The sequence below is a fragment of the Dryas octopetala genome, chromosome 1, assembly GCF_963921425.1.
Source record: "Dryas octopetala chromosome 1, drDryOcto1.1, whole genome shotgun sequence".
NCBI lineage: Eukaryota > Viridiplantae > Streptophyta > Magnoliopsida > Rosales > Rosaceae > Dryas > Dryas octopetala.
Window position 1 is genome coordinate 15253827 of NC_141366.1, and position 19755 is coordinate 15273581.

Genomic DNA, 19755 nt, shown 5'->3' on the forward strand with positions numbered 1-19755 from the left:
GATTTTGTTTGTTTGTGCTTGTGTTCTACCTTCTCATTAAAAAAAAAATGCTTGACTTCTACCTGCCTTAGCCAATATATGGCTTTGCCTCTGGAGATCCTATGAGGTTCAAGAGAGCTGCTGGACATAAGGATTTGTTCTACATTGATGACAAGGACGTGGAATTTAAAGATGTAAGAACTTAATGACAACTTTAAACATGATTTTCTGTGCTAAATATCTTAAGTACTTAACTTCTCATATTTTTCATATTGCATGATATATACAGGTGATTGAAGCACCTTTACCAAAAGCACCACTTGATGTATCAGTTACTGCTCACTGGCTGGCTATTGAAGGTGTTCAACCTGCAATTCCAGAAAATGCTCCAGTTGAAGGTATCCTGCTAAACTTAGGTGCAAGATTTCTTGGGTAAATGTGGGACCTGGTCTGTACCAAGGTTTTTCCTAGTTTGCCATGCTGAGGCAGGCATCATACCTTGAATTATCATTTTCATATCTATTACATAAAACCTTTTTAATCACATTCTACTCTGATTAGTGATGATATGATCCCTTTCTAATACTGTTTGCAGTAATCTTCGTGCTGCATTCTGAAGTTTAATCCCTTTTTTTTTTACTTGAATTTTTTAACTTTACCATTAATAGTCATGCTTTGCTTTGTAGCACTTGCAGCATACTCTGATATCAAAAAATCTGAATACAAGGAAGATGGACTTCCTGTAGACATTAAATTGCCTGTTAGGCATGTACTGTCAAGGGAACTTCAGGTATATTCTTTGCCATTTCTGTATGCACTTCTCATAAAATAGTATTTTAATGCTTTAATTTCTCTGTGGTTGCCTCTGCAGCTTTACTTTGAGAAGATTACAGAGCTTACTCACAGGTCTAGCTCCACCCTCTTCAAAGAAGCATTAGTGAGTTTGGCAACAGATTCAGGACTCCATCCATTGGTTCCTTACTTCACATGCTTCGTTGTTGATGAGGTAGTCATGCAGTGATATCTTCAATTGGGCTGGATTACTTTTTGTTACTCATTTTGGGGTGATGTTTTCCTTCAATCATCTCAGGTTACACAGAATTTGAATAATTTTCCTCTCCTATTTGCTTTGATGCGTCTTGTGAGGAGCCTTCTTCAAAATCCTCACATACATATTGAACCTTATGTAAGCAGTTCATTCTATCAACTGTTGATGTACATAGATATATAACTATATAATCATTGATAATGACCAGTCCTTGAAATAACAAAATTTCAGAAAGTTTCATAGTCCTTTATCTATCTGATATTTACATCTTTCATTTCAAGGGAATTTTTATCCATCTAATTTTGTATTTTGTTCCAGCTACAACAATTGATGCCATCTGTTATTACCTGCCTTGTTGCAAAAAGATTAGGGAATAGACATACTGACAATCACTGGGAACTTAGAAACTTTACAGCAAACCTGGTTGCTTCAATTTGCAAAAGGTGAAGATTCTCTTTTTTCTAAACATATTTCTTTGTTTAAGGCAAAGACACATGCAACAGATATAACAATGTTGTGCAATATATGTATTTGAAAATTACCAATCAAGATATGTTTACCGAAAAGAATAAAAAAAGGATTATTAATTTCAATTTGGTGTATCATGTTCCATCCACTGGGAACTGGCAAATCTGGTCCAGATTGCCTCAAGGTCATTCGTGTAACGTACAATTACACATACAGAGATAAAGGTGGACATGTCTATGTGGCTTTATTGAATGGATTATTTGATGTATATACATGTGCAAGTGTTCATGATAGGGCCTCCTTGTGTTTATAAACCAAGAACCATGTTCCGACTAACATAGCTGACACTGTGACCAATTTACCTTTGCTAGTTTATCTTTCTGAATAATTGGCTACATGCAGAGAGATCAAATTCTTTAAGAATAATGAGTTACTGAGCTTTTTTTAATGTGTCATCTTACGTCCAGATACTTTTATATTTATTACATGCATATTTTTGCAGATTTGGGCATGTCTATCACAATCTTCAGCCACGTTTGACAAGGACTCTACTTCATGCTTTCTTGGACCCAACAAAAGCATTACCTCAGCAGTATGGTGCAATTCAAGGGCTAGCAGCTCTTGGTCCCAGCGTGGTATCCTCTCCTGAATGTTTTTGTATTACATGGCTTTTGTAATAAGGCTGCAGTCTTGGTGCTGAAAATATTGTATTAGCATGTTTGCATGTAGTTTAGTTGTAGCTGCCTTCATTGTTGTGTGCGCTTTCTGCTTTTCCTGGTAGAAACATATTTTTTTGTTGTGTGTCTGTGTGTGTTGGTATTAAGCGAATTGAGGTGCTTTTATTTTACTTTGAGCAGGTTCATCTACTTATACTACCAAATCTCGATTCATATATGCAACTTCTTGAGCCAGAAATGATACGTGAGAAGCAAAAGAATGAGATGAAGAGGCAAGAAGCTTGGCGTGTCTATGGGGCCTTGCTGGTGAGTTCATATTTCAATCTGCATTCTGGCCGTTATGTGCATGGGTTTGCTATCTAATTGACTATGACGTGGAACTAACATAGCTGCTTCCAGCATGCAGCTGGCCGATGCATGTATGATCGGCTCAAGGTGTTCCACAATTTACTGTCTCCTCCAGCTCATGCCATTGGGAAGAGCATTGGAAGGGTTGCAACAACGATGACAAGTATGCCTTCCTTTAACTTGTTTAATTTCTACTGTACATGCCTGAAGATACATTAATCTATTCATAATATTGCTACTGAGCTAGTCAAGTATGCCTTTTTAACTTGTGTAATTGCTACTGTATATACTTGAAGATACATTTTTACATTCATAACCCTGACAGAATCGTTGTATTGTATGCTTCTATAATTTGCTAGTAGGTTATGCGTGTTGGACTTTAGATTTGCTTCTATAGGTCCGTTGTAAGACCAATCTGCTTAGAGTTGTAACAATATATACAGAACCTTAGTTTTATGATTCACATATAGCTTTAACCTTCTAGCTAAGAAGGATTGAAAATGGTGACCAGGTGGTTTACTTCATTTAACTTAAATATCTACTTTTTCATATATCATCCTTGTTCTTAACCTCTTTCCACTCAATCAAGATAAACGCAAAGCAAGCACAGACAACTTGATGCAGCAACCACCACTTAAAAAATTATCTGTCGATGGCACAATGGGATCAATACCATTGAACTCCATGCAAGTTGACATGCAAGGTGCTGCAGGTGGATTTTCCACGTCTGTAGGGGGTTTGAGTGTTGGTGCACCATCAATGTCCCACCAGTTAGCAAAGGAACATGTGTCAGGAAGGGAGGTCAGTGGCCAAATGGTAAAGGGGTCTGCTGCTCTTACTCAGGCGTGGAAAGAGGAGACAGATGCAGGACATTTACTGGCATCATTGTTCGAGTATTTTGGTGAAAGTGTGTTCTGCTTTACTCCCAAATCTGAGTTGTCTTTTTTCTTGTGATCAATTTGTGGTCAGTGGTATTCATTATTCTCAATATTATGTAAATCATTTATCTAACTCTGATTCTTTTGTGGTGGAGAAAAAGAAAATCCTATAAGTTATCATATGTATGTATGCCAAAGCTATTTGGTTTTTACATTTAAATTAATCTATAGGTTGTGGTGGTTGTACTTGTACTCAGCCTAAGGCCCAAAAGAATAGATACATTACACTTGAGCAATGCTAGAGTATAATTTTTTTACAACAATATATGCTAGTGGATGTTTTAATTAACATTTGTGTTTCTTAGAAAGTTTATTCATTGCGCTAAATATTGACAAGAAAAATAGATAAAACTAAAGGATTTGACCGAGAAAATAATGACATCTTAAAAATAGAGCTCCAATTTCATTACAAGGCAAAACGGCACAAGAAACTAAAAAACGCAAAAAATGAACTAAAAGAAAAGCTTTCTTGTTGACGGTCTTGATGGAGTGGTGGCGGGTGAGGTTGAGGACTTGAGGGGGAGGGGAATACCCCTGCTGCTTTCTTGACCCCCTGCTACTTTGTCAAGCAGCTTTGCTGCCTTGGGGTCTGTAAGTAGTGTCTTCTGAAATGACTGTGAAAAGCCTGTTGCAATAATAGTCACATGAATCTCTCCATTGTAGCGTTCATCCACAACAGCCCCAAAGATTATGTTTGCAGAAGGATCTGCCAAACTCGTTACAACCTGTTCATCAAAGAAAAAAAGAAAAAAAGAAAAAAATCATTACAAGTTCCCTGAGAAATCTGGGACAACCGAAGTGTCCCTTTCTTCCTTTAAGATTGAAGAATTCATAAAATTCTGAAGTGCACCTGAGACACCCTGTTCACTTCCTGCAGGGTTATGTCCTTTCCTCCAGTGATATTATACACTACTCCAGTAGCTGACTGAATTGAAGATCCAATTAGGGGAGCCAAAGTTGCCTGTTCGGCTGCTTCTTCTGCACGGTTTTTGCTGGAGGAAACCCCTACTCCAAGCATTGCAGTTCCTGAGTCCTTCATGACTGCCTTTACATCTGCAAAATCCACATTTACCAGTCCAGGAATCTGCAAATTAAGGAAACAACACTTCAGTTTATCAGGGATAAGCAGAAAAAATAAGTATTGTACACACAGTAATTTGATTCAAATCCAAATACATTACCTCTAGGATGATTGAGATAGGCAGGAAAGGCAACGGTAACACACTGAATAACAATTTATGTTGGATGGAAAAAGATGCAAATATGGTCATTCTAAGATAATTTGGAATAATTTGGGCATCTTGATCCTTTCTTATTCACAAATTATCATTTAGTTCACCAAAAATAATATAACCAATGATGGGACAAGTTTATGCTTAATCAAAATTGTTGTCAATAAATTGAACTTCTAAGATGTTTCAGTATTTCCTATAAAAAAAATAAAATAAAAAAGATGTTTCAGTATTGAAAAGTACTCACTGTGATTATGTCGGAAATTCCTTGCACTCCTTGACGTAATACATCATCAGCAAGAAGGAAAGCATCCTGAAGGGGTGTCTGCTCATCAGCAATATCAAGTAGGCGGTCATTGGGTATCACTATAAGAGTGTCAACATTTTTCTGCAACTTTTCAATAGCCTCAAATGCCTGAATAAAGCAAATACAAGACATAAAAATAGTTTAAATTGCATGACAAAGAAAATGGCACTACAATGTAGATAATTTATTATAAATAATTACTAATTGTCTCTAATCCATAATACTGGTAGACAAATCATCTTATCTATACTATGCAAGTATGCATGTTAATGATAAAAAGAAAGATTGGTTTTATCTCTTAAAACTCTGAAGCCTGCATACACATCACCCCACCGCCGATGAATGCATGTAAGATTTCCCCTGAATCCAAAGTCTGATCATAATGGATAGGAAAAAAAACCAACATATTTGGAAAGGAAACATGTCTTTTTACATGATTCAAGAGAAGTGCATTAAGTATTTACCAATAGAAACTTGCATGCACTCACGAAATTTCCAATTGAATATAGGCTTATTTACACCATTGCCCCCTGTAAGATACACTTTTTTTCACTTTGCCCCCTGAAACTTAAATTCTCTCAGTTTGCCACCTGAACTTCACAAAGTTATTGCAAAAGACCCTATGCCGTTAACTCTGTCAATTTTTCCGTTAAAATAGCTAACGTGACACCTATATGGCATGAGTGAGACCCTTTTTTAGTTATGTAAAATCCATGTGGACAAAAAAAATAATTTTTAAACTAAAAATAATAAGATCCATGTCAATTTTTTATAATTTTGCTTGTCAACATGGATCTATCAGCTATTTTAACGGAAAAATTGACAGAGTTAACGGCATAGGGTCTTTTGCAACAACTTTGTGAAGTTCAGGTGGCAAACTGAGAGGATTTAAGTTTCAGGGGGCAAAGTGAAAAAAAATATATCTTACAGGAGGCAATGGTGTGAATAAGCCTTGAATATATAACAATCAAGATATAAATAAGGACCAAAATGACACCTGCCTGCAAGGATCTTTTACGCCCTTCAAAGCTGAAAGGATAGGTAACCACACCAACAGTCAAATAACCTGCCTCTCTGGATATCTGTGCAACAACAGGGGCAGCACCGGACCCTGTGCCTCCACCCATACCAGCTGTTATAAAGACTAGATCAGAGCCCTGAAGAGCATTTGCAATGGCCTCTTTTGATTCCTCAGCAGCTTGTTCCCCCAAGTGTGGATTCCCACCAGTACCTACATCTCTATCAAATGATTAAAATGAAAGGATCTCACAGTAACAAAGCGAGATTAGTGATAACACAAACACCAACACATAAACGTGTAACCATAACATGTGGTACTACATTACTGTAGTATATGCATACATACATCATGAATTAATATACACGTACACCCACACAAAGTATGGAGATTCCTATAGATCAAAAGGAGAGTGCCCGACCTAGTCCACGAGTCAAAAGCTCTCCGATTTGAAGTGGGTTCTCAGCAGCAGACTGTAGTAGTGCTTGAGCATCCGTGTTTATGGCATAGAAATCAACACCCTAATGTCAAAATAAGCAACATTCCATCAGTAATCAATTAACTGCAAGTAATCTTCAAAGCATTGCTAATAATACACCTAAATTGCCATGCCATACTACAAGTTGGTTACTCAATTAAGCCAATCCAGTACCACACCACCAAATAAAGTGGGTTTGTATAGTAAACCCAATTACAACACATCGCAAAAAAACCATGAAGATATACATGTTTAAACTACAAACAATGCACAAGCTGAAAAGTATAAATCATATATTTTTGTACATTTACACATGGGTTTCAAACAAAATACCCAATTACAGAGTGAGAGAGAGAGAGTGAGTGAGAGAGGGTGAGTGAGAGAGAGAGTTCAAACTGTGAGCAAAAGGAAAACCCACATGTAAACCGCTGCCAATCATGCGGTTAACGGCATTGTTGCCACCACCACCAACACCAACCACCTTAATCTTAGCAGATTCTATGGGCGGAAAGGAACAGCTAACAACCCCAAAACACCGTCTTTTCAGTGCACTTCTTCTGTAACTCAGAGGAATACATGTCTTGAAGGAAGGCATTGCCTTGTGGTGGTGAAATGCCGTGGGAATTGACGACGACGTCGTTGAGATGAGCTCGTTCGGGCTCCTCCATGTAGCCATCGTTTTCGTAATTGATTCTCACTCGCAGGCTCGCAGCTGACAATTGGGTTTTCGGTTTTTAGGGTTTTACAAAAATGAAAACGTACAGTCACCGTTTCCGGAGTTATTTCCATGTCATGTTACGCACGATCTACCTTTTTTAAAGGGGCTAATGACTTTAATGTTTTGATTACAATGTTAAATTGTTAATGACTTTGAATGCCTTATGCTTTTACTTTACTTTGATTTTTTTTTTTTCCATTACCTCCTCAAATAATTTTTTAATTCCCATTTATGACTTTATATAAAAATCAATTTTCGTTTTATAGTCCCACAGTCCCCACACCAACACAAGTTACACAACCACATCGAAAATACACTTATCTAAACTCCAATTGAAATCAAACAATAATAGAGTCACCAAAACTCTTCTAAAATTTTGATTTGATTGCGAAAGAATGTGATATATCTCTATGTTGTTCAAAACTTAAAACTAAAAGATATTCGAAATAGATTAGAAATGAACAAAGCACATCCAGTTGGGGGGGGGGGGGGGGGAATCCAAATTTTTTGAATTTGTTTGTAGTGATGTACCATTACTCAAAATTGTTGGTTTTTCTTTTATAAAGATCTTCTAATCATGTGTTGTATGAAACTGAGGGCAATAAAAACGATTTGGAGAAATGGAATCAAAAGGTTTTTGGTGAATTGAAAATCAAACAGAAGACTTAGAGACAAATGGGACTTGGGATTTTGAGGAGATGACAAGCAGGGGGTAGAAAAAAACATTAGTTGGATATACTAAGTGGATGTTACGAGAATATATGTATAAAATATTTATCATAACAATGTTAAGACTTCAAAACATAGTGGATGTTCCGAGTATTTGGAATTTTTGAATTAGAAAATCGAAATTCCTAAATACCTTTCATTGGTATCCAATTTTCGTTCAAAATCACCAGCCCCTGGTATTTTCCAGAACAATAGAAACAAAAAATTCCATTAAATTGGACAATGAAACAAAATCAGTAACTGCATTCCAAGACTGATCTGATTCTACTTGCAATGCACTACAAAATCTTTGCCTTCACAAATGATAACAAATTATCACCACCGAACCAAGAAAAATAAAATAAATAAACAACACATGTACTAAACATTTCTGCTCTTGCAACCACCAGGTGAGGCTACTTTTCTATTTCATGATAATATCAACTGAAAATACACTCTTCTCTATCTCTTATTTCATTTAAATCACATTTACTCCGACTGTCTGGCAGTGAATTCTAAAATGAATGAGGTCATATATAACATTTAATAGCCGGTAATGTAGAGCAACAATGCCAAACAAATTCAAAGTTCACACTCCAACAATTACATACAAATCGAACACAAGAAGATGCTAACATAATCCATTGGGCCTAAAATTTGATGTACTCTGGAGATAATCCATAATCCGATTGGAAACCGACCAATAAGGCAATATATGCTTTCTGAAACAGAACTTTACTCTCCTTCACTTAGAATAGGGACTATGAGTGGTTTCATTTGCGCAATATATACAATTGCCCACCTAACAAAGCAAAAGAATTCGATGAGTATGATGATTAGAAAGATTAAAGGAAAAAAACAATAAATGCTTTCTCTCAAGCCACATAATGCCAAAAAGAAAAGTTAATTGATTTTGTCAGGGCAACTTTGTCTCATGAGACATTACACTATTGAAAAAGCTCATGACTACCACATAGTAACAGACTGAATAACATAAGAAAATACATAAATTCAACAGGCACCAATTCATCAAATCTGTATCTCGTAGCTGTGCAAACAAAGAAGGCTAACTCTAATAGGCATTACAAACTTTATCATGCAAACGGACGAACTCTTTCTAAGAAATCACCGGAACCACAGAACTGTCACATATGTAGCCCAACAATCAAAGAAAACAGGGGGTGTTGTTCAAGTCACTTGACACAAATGGGTTCAGTTCTTTCTTTTTCTTTTTTCCCCCTTTGGAAGGATGACAGTGCAACTCCTCTACCATGACATTACACATTGTCACTACTGGTGGTGGGTTGGTTGTTGCAATAAGCCAATGACTGTGAGGCTAAGCTTTATGTGCCCTTGAAGGTGGCTTGTTAAGAGACTAATCAACAAGCTACATGATAATATTCATTTTCTCCCCAATTCATGCAAAGACTTCAATGAGAATTTATAGTGAGAATAAATTGGAACTAGTCAAATAACTGAGCATAACTGGTGGTGCTGGATCACAGACCATTTCTCTCGCACCGAAACAGGGATGCATTAAGCACAACTCAAACGCAAGAAACTAAACATGTAGCCAGAAGATGTAAAACTACGAATTTTGGCAAAATTCTATGTTCAAGTACCTATTGATTAATCAAATGCCTCATTAATGCTGGTGAAAGAAAAAGATACGCATGTTACACAAGTACTTACATCATCCAACAGCAGACTGTTGCTGTAATAACCAATGTTAGATGGAACCTGCATAAGAATATAGAGTTCAGTTTTTAGATTATAGATAAGGGGATTATATAGAAGTATTAGCAAAGGGGGGAAATTATCAACATACCATAATCTCTTTATATTAAAATAAACATGTATCATTTAATGAGATGGTAGAATAACCAAATCAATCGACATATTTCTCAAACCACTCTTAGATGCTGAACCATAAACTTGCTAGAACTGATATTCTGAATAGCAATATCATATTTGTAGGTAGACATAACATAAAAACTCAAGTACAAAATGTAAAATACATATATTTATATATTAATATGAGTTTTTCAACTTTTTCACAAAACAATATTAAAATCGTGTATTTTTATATATGTTATCATATTCAACAAAACACATTTCGTAATGAAGAACTAATAATTTAATAATCCAAAGCAAAGGGTCTTGAGGGAGGCCCACGCCATTGGCGTAATTCAAAAGATGACCACAGGTGGAATGAAGTTGTGAGTTTCATTTACACATGAATGTGTTGGTATCTAGCATTGACGGTCTTAATACAAACATGAAGCATCACATAGGCAACACAATCATGCATATCAAATAAACCAACTAAACACATTCACCCAGTTTGCACGCAAATTCCCCAATATTGAACCAGTCTTACTCTTTACATTGTGAGAAGTGTCTAATTCTCCAAAACCAGATATAAGCAGAAATGAGCAGTGATTCAACCAATTTAATAGTAACAAAGAGTATAACATAAAAGCTCCCATTAATACTGTAACTAATTCTATCATGAAATCTATAACCATATTTATGGTTCAACACGTCCAACTACAATGAAATTAATCAAATCCTAAGCTCCCCAAATACCAACTATTTCTTAAATTGCAGAATTATTGTGATCTTAACATTAACAAATTCAGCAGCTGAATATATTTCGTACATAAAGAAACGAACCCAATATGTTTAAGAAATATAAACAAACACAATACAAGATGAAAGGGAATAAAAGAAAGTGATATTGAATAATGGGGAAACGTACAAATTAGTAGAGGGTCCTCTGTTGCAGCAAATTCTGGTACACAGAGACGCAATGATCCCAATCACTAGGAAAATTAAGGTCGTCACCAAGAACCCCATGTTGAATTTCTCTTCGATCTTGATGCACACAATCAGAAAAGTTCAATTTCTGCAAAAAAAAAAAAGAAAAAAAAAAGAAAAAAAAAAAAAGAATTTAAATGCCATTAGGGTTCAAAAGTTTTAAAAACTGAATTTGCTAGATCACAAAATTAAAGGCCAAATAATTCGCAATGAAACAAAAAAATTGAAACCCTACTGGTCTGTTTGGCTGCCGAGAAAGTGTGGGAAAAGCAATTAAAAGAAAAGAAAAATGTTGGGGATCTTACACTCGATTTTGCTTTTCGGAATGCCGGGTCATGGATCTATCCTACGCGCGTTTTTATTAACTAAAAACCGAAAACTAACTCGGAGTCGGGCCTAAGATTTAGCCCAAGATTAATTTGGGCCTTAAAGTGCAAAAGCCTATTCTAAATAGTCCTATGAACAATGGAGCCCGTTTAGAATTGGATGACTTGTCATTTACTGTTTCTATTCACAGGACCACATCCAATATTTGTTGTTGGGCACATTTCCAAATGACCGAAAAGATCTTGATCAAAATTATTTACTAAAACTTAAAATAAATAAAAATGAGTAGGTTAAAAAATATATATTAATAATTAAAAAAGAAGTTACTCATCCATGTACAACTTTGCTTCCCCCATATTACTACTTGTTTGAGTAAATTGATGAAATTTGGTTTCTTTGTTTGTCTTATTTATACTTGTTTCAATCTTATTAACCATGTAATATAAATTTAAAAGTTTACGTAAAATCACATGTAAAGATGGATGTGTTCACTTCTCATATACCTTCCCACACTTAAATCATATACATTGCCAGAGTTCCATATTTTTCCCACCCATCCTCTTCTGCCTTTCTTTTCAATACACGAGTCACGCGAAGTGTGTAACTTAAATATAGATAATTAGCCCAAAATCCATATATTTAGAAACCATTGAGCACCTTAATGGAATAAATTGCCCTTATTTTGTTAAGTCATCGCCCTTATTCTGTTAAAGTTTTAAACATATGTTTTATTTTGTTCTTACTTCTTACTAGCTTAAATTAAAATTGAAGAACTCAATTAGAAAGTGTTCTAAAATTCAAGTTCAAAACCAGTCAAAGTTCAAGGGGTGGCAGTGTACTCAACCCTTATAAAAGAGTAGTTAGTCTCACCAAATTCGTTTGTAATATTTCATTCAATTCAACTCACTTAATTAAGGAACTTCACATGAGGGATAAGTGAAAGATGACTCATTCAAAGGTTGGATTTAATTACTTCAAAAATTATAAATTTCAAAATTTGTTAAATCTAACTACTATATGAATTGTTCTTCATATTAAATATCTTAAATGAGATGAATCGATATATATTTTACGAACCAAATGATCAATGTTACAATAGTTTATTCATTCAAATTAATATGCGTCTGCACTAAGTTTTTTTATAACAAATCTAAAAAATATAGTAACACTATGATGAACAGATCTAAAAAATTAACATTATTGATTTATATATAGGACCATTGACGTAAGGAGGGACGTATGCTACATACACTATTATGTGAAAAGTGATATATGATCAAGAAACTAGTGAAACACTCCAGACACACTCCAGACAGATGAAAATGAACTGGCAACATCTTTTGCCTTGTTCCTTAATTTCATCTAAATGAAGTTACTCGGAGAACCACCAAAACTTCATTAATTAATTGATCGAGAGAGATTAGTCGTACCACTGCATTTCCTGTCCAACACTCCAACAGCTAGCTAGTCTGTTGGTTTGCGTATGGAGTATATGTCGGTAGTGACAATAGTAGTTTTACTTCGAATAGACAAAATAAATCTTTAATTTTGGATGACCAAAAGATAAGTCTAAATGAAAAAAAATCATGCATAAAAATTGTTCAAACTCTTCAAGACTTGCTCAAATACTACTTTTAAATAAATCCTTTTTTTTTATTTTTTATTGTCTGACTTTTAAATAAATCATTGTGATAACATTAGGCAGTGCATTTCATATCTAAAACGTAGAATTTATTTTAGATATTTATAATGTTAGTCACTGTACAATAATATTTCAACCTATATATTGTTAACTAGCGAGAAGACACTAAAAAGTGTGAAGACTAAGATCAGAGCTCATGAATAGAACTTGTCCTCGAAAACCAGCTTGTAAAGAGAAATTGCATGTCCAAGAATTAATTAAGATATTGGAACCCTAACATTTCAGTTTCACTACACTTTCACATCCGACATTTTTGTAGCTTTTTCCTTCCTTTGAGGGGGGCTTCACTAGAGCAATGCTTAGGGGGGCTTACGTACAGCTTACTTTTCCTATGTTTATAGGAAAAGGTCTCCTTATATAATATGTATTTCTCTCAGACATTTTGTCAGCTAATCAAATTAAATGCATGCATGTCTGCATAAATATTTAATCGAGAATATAAACTGACAGGTGAATTGGAACTTTCGATTATATCATAAAATCACTACACAGTATGATAGATATGAATTAGGATGAGATTTCGCGCTTCATGCATCATGCATGCTTAACTTTCAGCCCATTTGCCACACACACATCCTTTGAAAGATGAGGCTAGCTAGCAATTAAATTTTGACTTAGTCGCTAGTCATGTGCATAATCCCACTATCTATTAACAAGTTATTAACAACTATCTATACGGATATACCTTATCTATACAGATATACCTAAACCAAATTTTTGGATTCATCATTTTCTTTCACTCAAAAGTTGGAGCAAACCTCCCATGCATGCACATCTTAACGTTGTTGACCACACTTTTTACTTAATACACTCCTATCAACCTATCATGCATCAACACACCAAATAAATTGTATGTTTGAACCTTTGATTAGGTCAAAATTAGTTTCACACTTGTCCTCACAAGTTCTTCTCTCTCTCTCTCTCTCTCTCTCTCTCTCTCTCTCTCTCTCTCTCTCTCTCTCACACACACACACACACACACACCCCAACCACAACGTACACTCTCTTAAAGGTCTATAAATAGGGAGAGCCAAGCCACATCAACAATCACCTCTTACCTTCAATTCATATATACATTGTGTTGTTATAAGCGAAAAATGGCATCCTCAAAGACTTTTCTTCTTCTTGGCCTTGTCTTTGTTGTCCTCCTTATCTCCTCTGAGGTCTCAGCTCGTGACCTAGCTGAAACTACTACTGAAACCCGTGAGTTAAGCCTTGTCTTTATTCCGTTGGTAATTTGAATTTACAAACACATTTTAAGGCGCATAACAAATTATCATCGGGTTATGGGTCTCAATCATGCACAATAGTTAACATGCTACCATTTGAAAAATATGTATATATAAACACGGAGCTGTTCTCTTATTAGACTATAACTGAATGATTGATTAGATTATTTTGCTCTTAACTAACAAGCATATTAGCCTATATATGTAGCAGTTATATTCCAAACACATTTATACTAATAAAATGTATGGATATACACGAACTGAATATTCCCACAAATTTTATAAATATCGTTTGTTACATTTTTTTTTTTATTTGTATAATATATATATATATGTATATTATTTTTCCAGAGAGTACTGTAGAAGAGGCCAACTATGATCACCATGGAGGCGGACATGGAGACGGCTATGGAGGAGGACATGGAGGAGGAGGACATGGAGGAGGCGGACATGGAGGCGGACATGGAGGAGGAGGACATGGAGGAGGCGGACATGGAGGCGGCCATGGAGGTGGCCACCACGGACCTGGAGCTGCTGAGACTACTACTAAAACCCGTGAGTTAATTTCTCATCTTCTTAACTAAAACATGCATATATTTGTCTCTTTTATTCTCTATTAGTTATTTTTTAATGTAAAGTTAACACATTTTAAGATGCATAACAGAGCATGACTCATGACTCATGAGTTTCGATCATGACAATAATTAATCAACATTCTACGAATTGAAAGATATAATATATATACACGCATAATGTTTTTCTACCAAATTATGAATCTGGGCCATTAAATAAGTTTGACTTTTAAGTTTTAACTAAATATATATACCATATAAATTCATAATCTATCAAAATTAAGAATGCATATTACCCTATATGTATAGCATTCATATTCCAAATATATATGGATAAGAACTGAATATTCCCACAAATTTTTACAAATGTATATTTTGTTACATCTTTTTCTTTGTATAATGTTATATATTATACTTTTTTCTAGAGAGTGTAGAAGTGGACGGCCACCACCACGGAGGGGGAGAGTACCACCACGGAGGCGGAGGGTACCACCACGGAGGGGGAGAGTACCACCATGGAGGCGGAGGGTACCACCACGGAGGTGGACACCACGGACCTGGAGCTGCTGAGACAGAAATAAAGAATTAGATAACCCTTTAATATTGCCTGTGGTATAATATATATATATATACAATATATATAATATATGTTGCAGGCATGTTGATCGAATAGTAGTAGTATGGATTTTGTTGTTTGTCAATAAAGTCGTATTGGTTGAGTAGTTGATAAACTCTCAATCTGTATACGGTTGGCTTTAAAGTTTGTTTTTTAAGCCTTGTATTTCCTCGTCATGTATTTTAAATGCGCTTTAATGTGCTGGATTCATGATATATATAATATATTGTGTCAAAAGTGTGTAGCGCGCATTTAAATACTCTGCCAGTACTGTACTATGGCACTTCTATTTGGAAACTTGCACTTTCCTTCATTCACTCATATATTGGATTTAGTGTCCCGGAATCTACTTGGCTTTTGATATAAAGCTGTCACATCACTATAATATAATCTAAACTCTAAAGGTTAAAGATTTGACACATTACGTGTACGGTGTACTAGTAAAATAAAAAATAATAATAGTTTTGAGTTTTGACAATTGGAAGATAATGGCATTTCTCTTCTTCTTCAGATATCACAAAACCCAAACTGTGAAACTCGAAGACCCCATTTTATTTCTATATCAAAAGACCCGGCCATATTTTTTTCCCAGTCCCATTTGGTCAAAAAACCGACACACAGAGGTCATTCTTCTAGACTTGACCAAATCTGGTCACTTTTTTGTCTTCTCTTACTTTGAAACTCAAGGAAACCATTACATCTTCAGTCTCATTGTTAAATTGGGTTCAACCTCTCTGATCACGTGTCGAGGAGGCTTGTTTTTTTTGTTTAATTAATTAGATTTGCCATGTTGCTCATTGTAAAATATTGCCCAATAGGGATATACGTACGTACGTACCAAGAAGGAACTCATGCCTATTTCTTTTTCTCCCTTGTTTAATTTCTATATTAGTTTTCTTTTGTATTTTTCACATCCAACCAATACATCTCTCGTTCTTTCTCTAATTAAAATGAGAAAGAGATATATGTTCACGCTCTCTCTAGATCGATTTCTTTACCTCTTTTGATCCTGGAATCATTCTTTTTGTCTGCCAATTTCAACATGTGATAGAAATATTTCTCATTCTCGAAAAAAATATCCATTGAACCTGAAAACAAAATGAGATTTTAATTTTGAGTTTGGGCTTTTTTATTTTCTGCAAAATTTTTGTTTGAAGATGTTCAATTTTTTTGGTTCAGTCCAAAAGGTGGACTAGCTGCAAATAGACATGATATATTCACATTCATATGATTGTGAAGAAAGTAAAATAAACATATATATAGGAGTGCTTAAATAGTAACTAATAAGTTAGTTGCCATATATTCCCATGCATACATATTCACAATCCTAGCTATTTATTTTTTATGTTCATCTTTAATCATTTAATTATTTAATTTTGTTGAAATATATAGGCCAACATAATATTTTTACTAAAATATATGTCAAAAAGAAATATTACAATAATAATTAAATAACTAAATAATTTTAAAAGGATGATGTTTGAAGATAGATCTATAATATGAATAGTTCCTCTAGGGAAAAGAGTTTGAATAGTTCACATTATAAGATTATTACAATATTAATTCAATGTGAAAATATAGTAAGTATATATAGTAGAATTGACGGATTGCATTGACTGAATGACATGATCTGAGTTTTAAAATTACATACAAACCTACGAGTGTTGGCAATCGTAGGTTTAATAAGAAATTAAACTTCTCCTTATATAATTAATTATCTCACACATGCATTTTATCTCAGCTTAATTAAAATGCATGTCTTCGTAAATATTTACTTGAGAATATAAACTCACGGGTGAAAGAACATTCGATATATCATAATCACTATATATATGTACAATATGATACGAAGGATGTGACTGCATGCATCATGCATACATATGCTTAACTTTCAGCCCATTTGCCACACACACATCCTTTGAAAGATGAGACTAGCCAATGATTAACTTTTGACTTAGTCGCTAGATCATGTGCATATATATAATTCCACTATAACAAGTTATTAATTAACAACTATATATATATCCTGATATACCAAATTCTTGGATAATTTAATCACCATTTTCTTTTGGAAAATATTTGGCTCACCCCTTGGGGTACCCTAAGGTCACCCCTTTCCTCAAAATAACAATTTTGGTAATGTCGACGCATGATCGGAACCGTTCACTTTTAGATCACCTATTATAGATTATCTCTGTAAAAAATCAAATCAATCGGAAATTGTTTGGTTATATAACTATTGTCAATTAAGTAGAAAAAATTGATGGGTTTCAATTAAAGAGTGATTTTTTGACCAAACTATTGATTTTTTCTATTTAATCAACAACAGTTATATAATTAAATGATTTTCAATTGAGTTAATTTTTTGCAGAGATGATCTATAATAGGTGATCTAAAAAGTAAACAATTTCAATCATACGTCGACATTATCAAAATTATTATTTTTAAAGGAGGGATAACCTTAGGTTACCCCAAGGGGTGACTCAAGTATTCTCCTTTTCTTTTACCCAAAAGTTGGTGCAAATTTTGTGGTGCAACGTCCCAATCAAAGCTTAACACCAAATAAAGCATGTTTGAACCTTTAATAAACTCCAAAACTTTCAAAGTTGTCATCACAAATTCTTAACTCTCTCTCTCTCTCTCTCTCTCTCTCTCAACGAAAACAGTGCTCTCTAGATCTGGAAGGTCAATAAATAGGGAGAGCCAAGTCACATCAACCAATCACCTCGATCTTACCTTCAATTCAGATATACATTGTGTTGTCATAAGCAAAATATGGCATCCCCGAAGACTTCTCTTCTTCTTGGCCTTATCTTTGCTCTCCCTATCTCCTATGAGGTCTTAGCTCGTGACCTGGCTGAGACTACTAGCTACTCAAACTCATGAGAAAATTTCTTGCCTTGTTAACTAAAACATATATTTGTCTCTTTCATTTCATTGGTAACTTATAAATTTAAGCACATTTTTGCATAACAAATCATGATCAGTTATACTTACAAATGATCATGACAGTAATTAACATGTTATGAAGTAAAAGATAGATATAAACACGTAAATATTTTTTTACTTGACTATGAATTTTGAATTACTAATTAATTATGATTGACTCTTACAAATATATATTAATTCTTAAAAATTTTCTTTGTATAATTTTTTGTTCTAGAGAGTGTAGAAGAGGCCAACTACAGCGATAGACATGGACATGGCCATGGATATGAGATACTTAAAAGCAAGTGGTACTGTATATTTAATACTATATTAGATACTTGCTGCCCGGCCCAATTAGATACTTGCTGCCTAGCCCAATTAGACTCAATAACCCAGCTACCAACCTATCCCCCAATTAACTAATTAAACCAGCTGCCTGCTGCTCATTCTCAATTGGGTGAATCCTCTCGTACTTTCATTCTCAACAATAACTCTCAGCTGCCCTTCGGCTCTGCCCAGCTGCTCTTAACTCCCCAATCGCACCCAACTCCAAAGCTTTAAGGAAAAGGTAAGTGCTCTTAACTTCTTTTAAAGTTATGATTATGTAATTGATGATTTTTATATTATTAAGAATTGTAGGACACAACTTAAGTAGTGGTATATTGTATTTAATTGCATTGCATGTTTATTTGTTATTGGCTTTTTTGTATAACTATACATTTTGAGGGGTAAGAGTCATTACCTCCCTGATTAGGTATATGTTTTGTTGTATATTAATAAAATTCGCTCATTTCGTAAAATTTTCTTTAAATAAAATTTATTTTAGATCAATAATGCGTTTTAATAGGTTTTTTAATTTGGGAATTATCGCTAAAAACAATTAAGATGTTGCCAAAATTTCGATAGCCTTCAAGTTTTTTTTGTTGTTGCAAATAGCCTTTAATTTTAGCCCACCCCATTTTTAATTACTGGCTTTGTCCCTGACCACAGGCATGCATGGACATGGACAAGGCGGCCGCCACCACCACGGCAAAACACCAGCTGGAACAGAGAATTAGATAACCCTTCAACATTGGCCGTGGTATAATATATATTGCAGGCATGTTGAATAATAGTAGTATGGAAGGCTTGGAAGCTTGCTTATCGGTTGAGTAGTTGATAAACTCGATCTCAATCATACAATGGCTTTAAAGCTTGTCTTTGTATTCTGTCATATATGTGTAAGCCTTGGACTTCCTTGCTTGTCAATAAATGCGCTTGAATGTGCTACATTCATGATACTGTGTCAAAAATAGTGTCTTGCATCTTTATACTCTCCGTGTGGACTAATTTTGAAACTTTGCACTTATTTCTTTCACTTATTCAATAAATGATCGATAAAACTACTTAAAGTGAATATATGCATGGCGATGCGTTTGAGACTAACAAATATTCTCTCCGCTTTTGCCTTATGGGTAGAGACAGGATTACAATTGTATGCAACCACCATGGCTGAAAATTTATTGTTCATACTAATGTACATGATCCGATATTAGAAACTCAAGGTTGCTAATGTAATTGCTTTAATTAAGAGCCCATACAAAGAGTGGCCAAAAAAAAAAAAAGAGCCCATACCAAGAGTAATTTTTTCAGTGTGAATTAG

The 19755-nt window shown here is 34.6% G+C and overlaps 4 protein-coding genes across 6 annotated transcripts in view; 2 read left to right on the plus strand and 2 right to left on the minus strand.

Moving 5' to 3' along the window:
• The window catches only part of LOC147298384 (transcription initiation factor TFIID subunit 6-like), a 5576-nt gene extending 1922 nt beyond the window's left edge, over positions 1 to 3654 (plus strand). The window contains exons 4-13 of one of the 2 annotated variants that reach the window (XM_086232992.1): positions 72 to 173; positions 269 to 377; positions 666 to 769; positions 851 to 985; positions 1070 to 1165; positions 1346 to 1470; positions 1998 to 2130; positions 2353 to 2478; positions 2572 to 2683; positions 3110 to 3654. In XM_086232992.1, coding sequence (XP_086089118.1) covers positions 72 to 173; positions 269 to 377; positions 666 to 769; positions 851 to 985; positions 1070 to 1165; positions 1346 to 1470; positions 1998 to 2130; positions 2353 to 2478; positions 2572 to 2683; positions 3110 to 3474 — 1407 coding nt within the window. In that variant the 3' untranslated portion in view covers positions 3475 to 3654. The remainder of the gene's footprint in view (positions 1 to 71; positions 174 to 268; positions 378 to 665; positions 770 to 850; positions 986 to 1069; positions 1166 to 1345; positions 1471 to 1997; positions 2131 to 2352; positions 2479 to 2571; positions 2684 to 3109) is intronic. The other variant, XM_086233000.1, reaches the window with a different exon arrangement.
• Positions 3655 to 3783: 129 nt separating this feature from the next.
• Positions 3784 to 7272, minus strand: FTSZ1-1 (homolog of bacterial cytokinesis Z-ring protein FTSZ 1-1). Its single transcript, XM_086233013.1, has 6 exons — positions 6912 to 7272; positions 6437 to 6536; positions 5999 to 6228; positions 4938 to 5105; positions 4309 to 4542; positions 3784 to 4183 (listed from the first exon to the last, which is right to left on the minus strand). Exons 1-6 carry the CDS (start codon positions 7167 to 7169, stop codon positions 3911 to 3913), a joined length of 1263 nt encoding a protein of 420 aa, XP_086089139.1. The 5' UTR covers positions 7170 to 7272; the 3' UTR covers positions 3784 to 3910.
• Positions 7273 to 8301: 1029 nt separating this feature from the next.
• Positions 8302 to 11072, minus strand: LOC147298386 (ATPase, V0 complex, subunit E). Of its 2 annotated transcripts, none has more exons than XM_086233040.1 (4): positions 11045 to 11072; positions 10681 to 10827; positions 9612 to 9659; positions 8302 to 8721 (listed from the first exon to the last, which is right to left on the minus strand). In XM_086233040.1, exons 2-4 carry the CDS (start codon positions 10776 to 10778, stop codon positions 8655 to 8657), a joined length of 213 nt encoding a protein of 70 aa, XP_086089166.1. In that variant the 5' UTR covers positions 10779 to 10827; positions 11045 to 11072; the 3' UTR covers positions 8302 to 8654. The 2 variants fall into 2 exon arrangements, with proteins under 2 accessions (XP_086089166.1, XP_086089161.1); XM_086233035.1 differs by having other exon boundaries at positions 10975 to 11063.
• A 2765-nt stretch (positions 11073 to 13837) lies between these two features.
• LOC147298387 (uncharacterized) lies at positions 13838 to 15481 on the plus strand. Its single transcript, XM_086233025.1, has 3 exons — positions 13838 to 13971; positions 14349 to 14552; positions 14995 to 15481. Exons 1-3 carry the CDS (start codon positions 13866 to 13868, stop codon positions 15156 to 15158), a joined length of 474 nt encoding a protein of 157 aa, XP_086089151.1. The 5' UTR covers positions 13838 to 13865; the 3' UTR covers positions 15159 to 15481.
• Positions 15482 to 19755: the final 4274 nt, after the last annotated feature.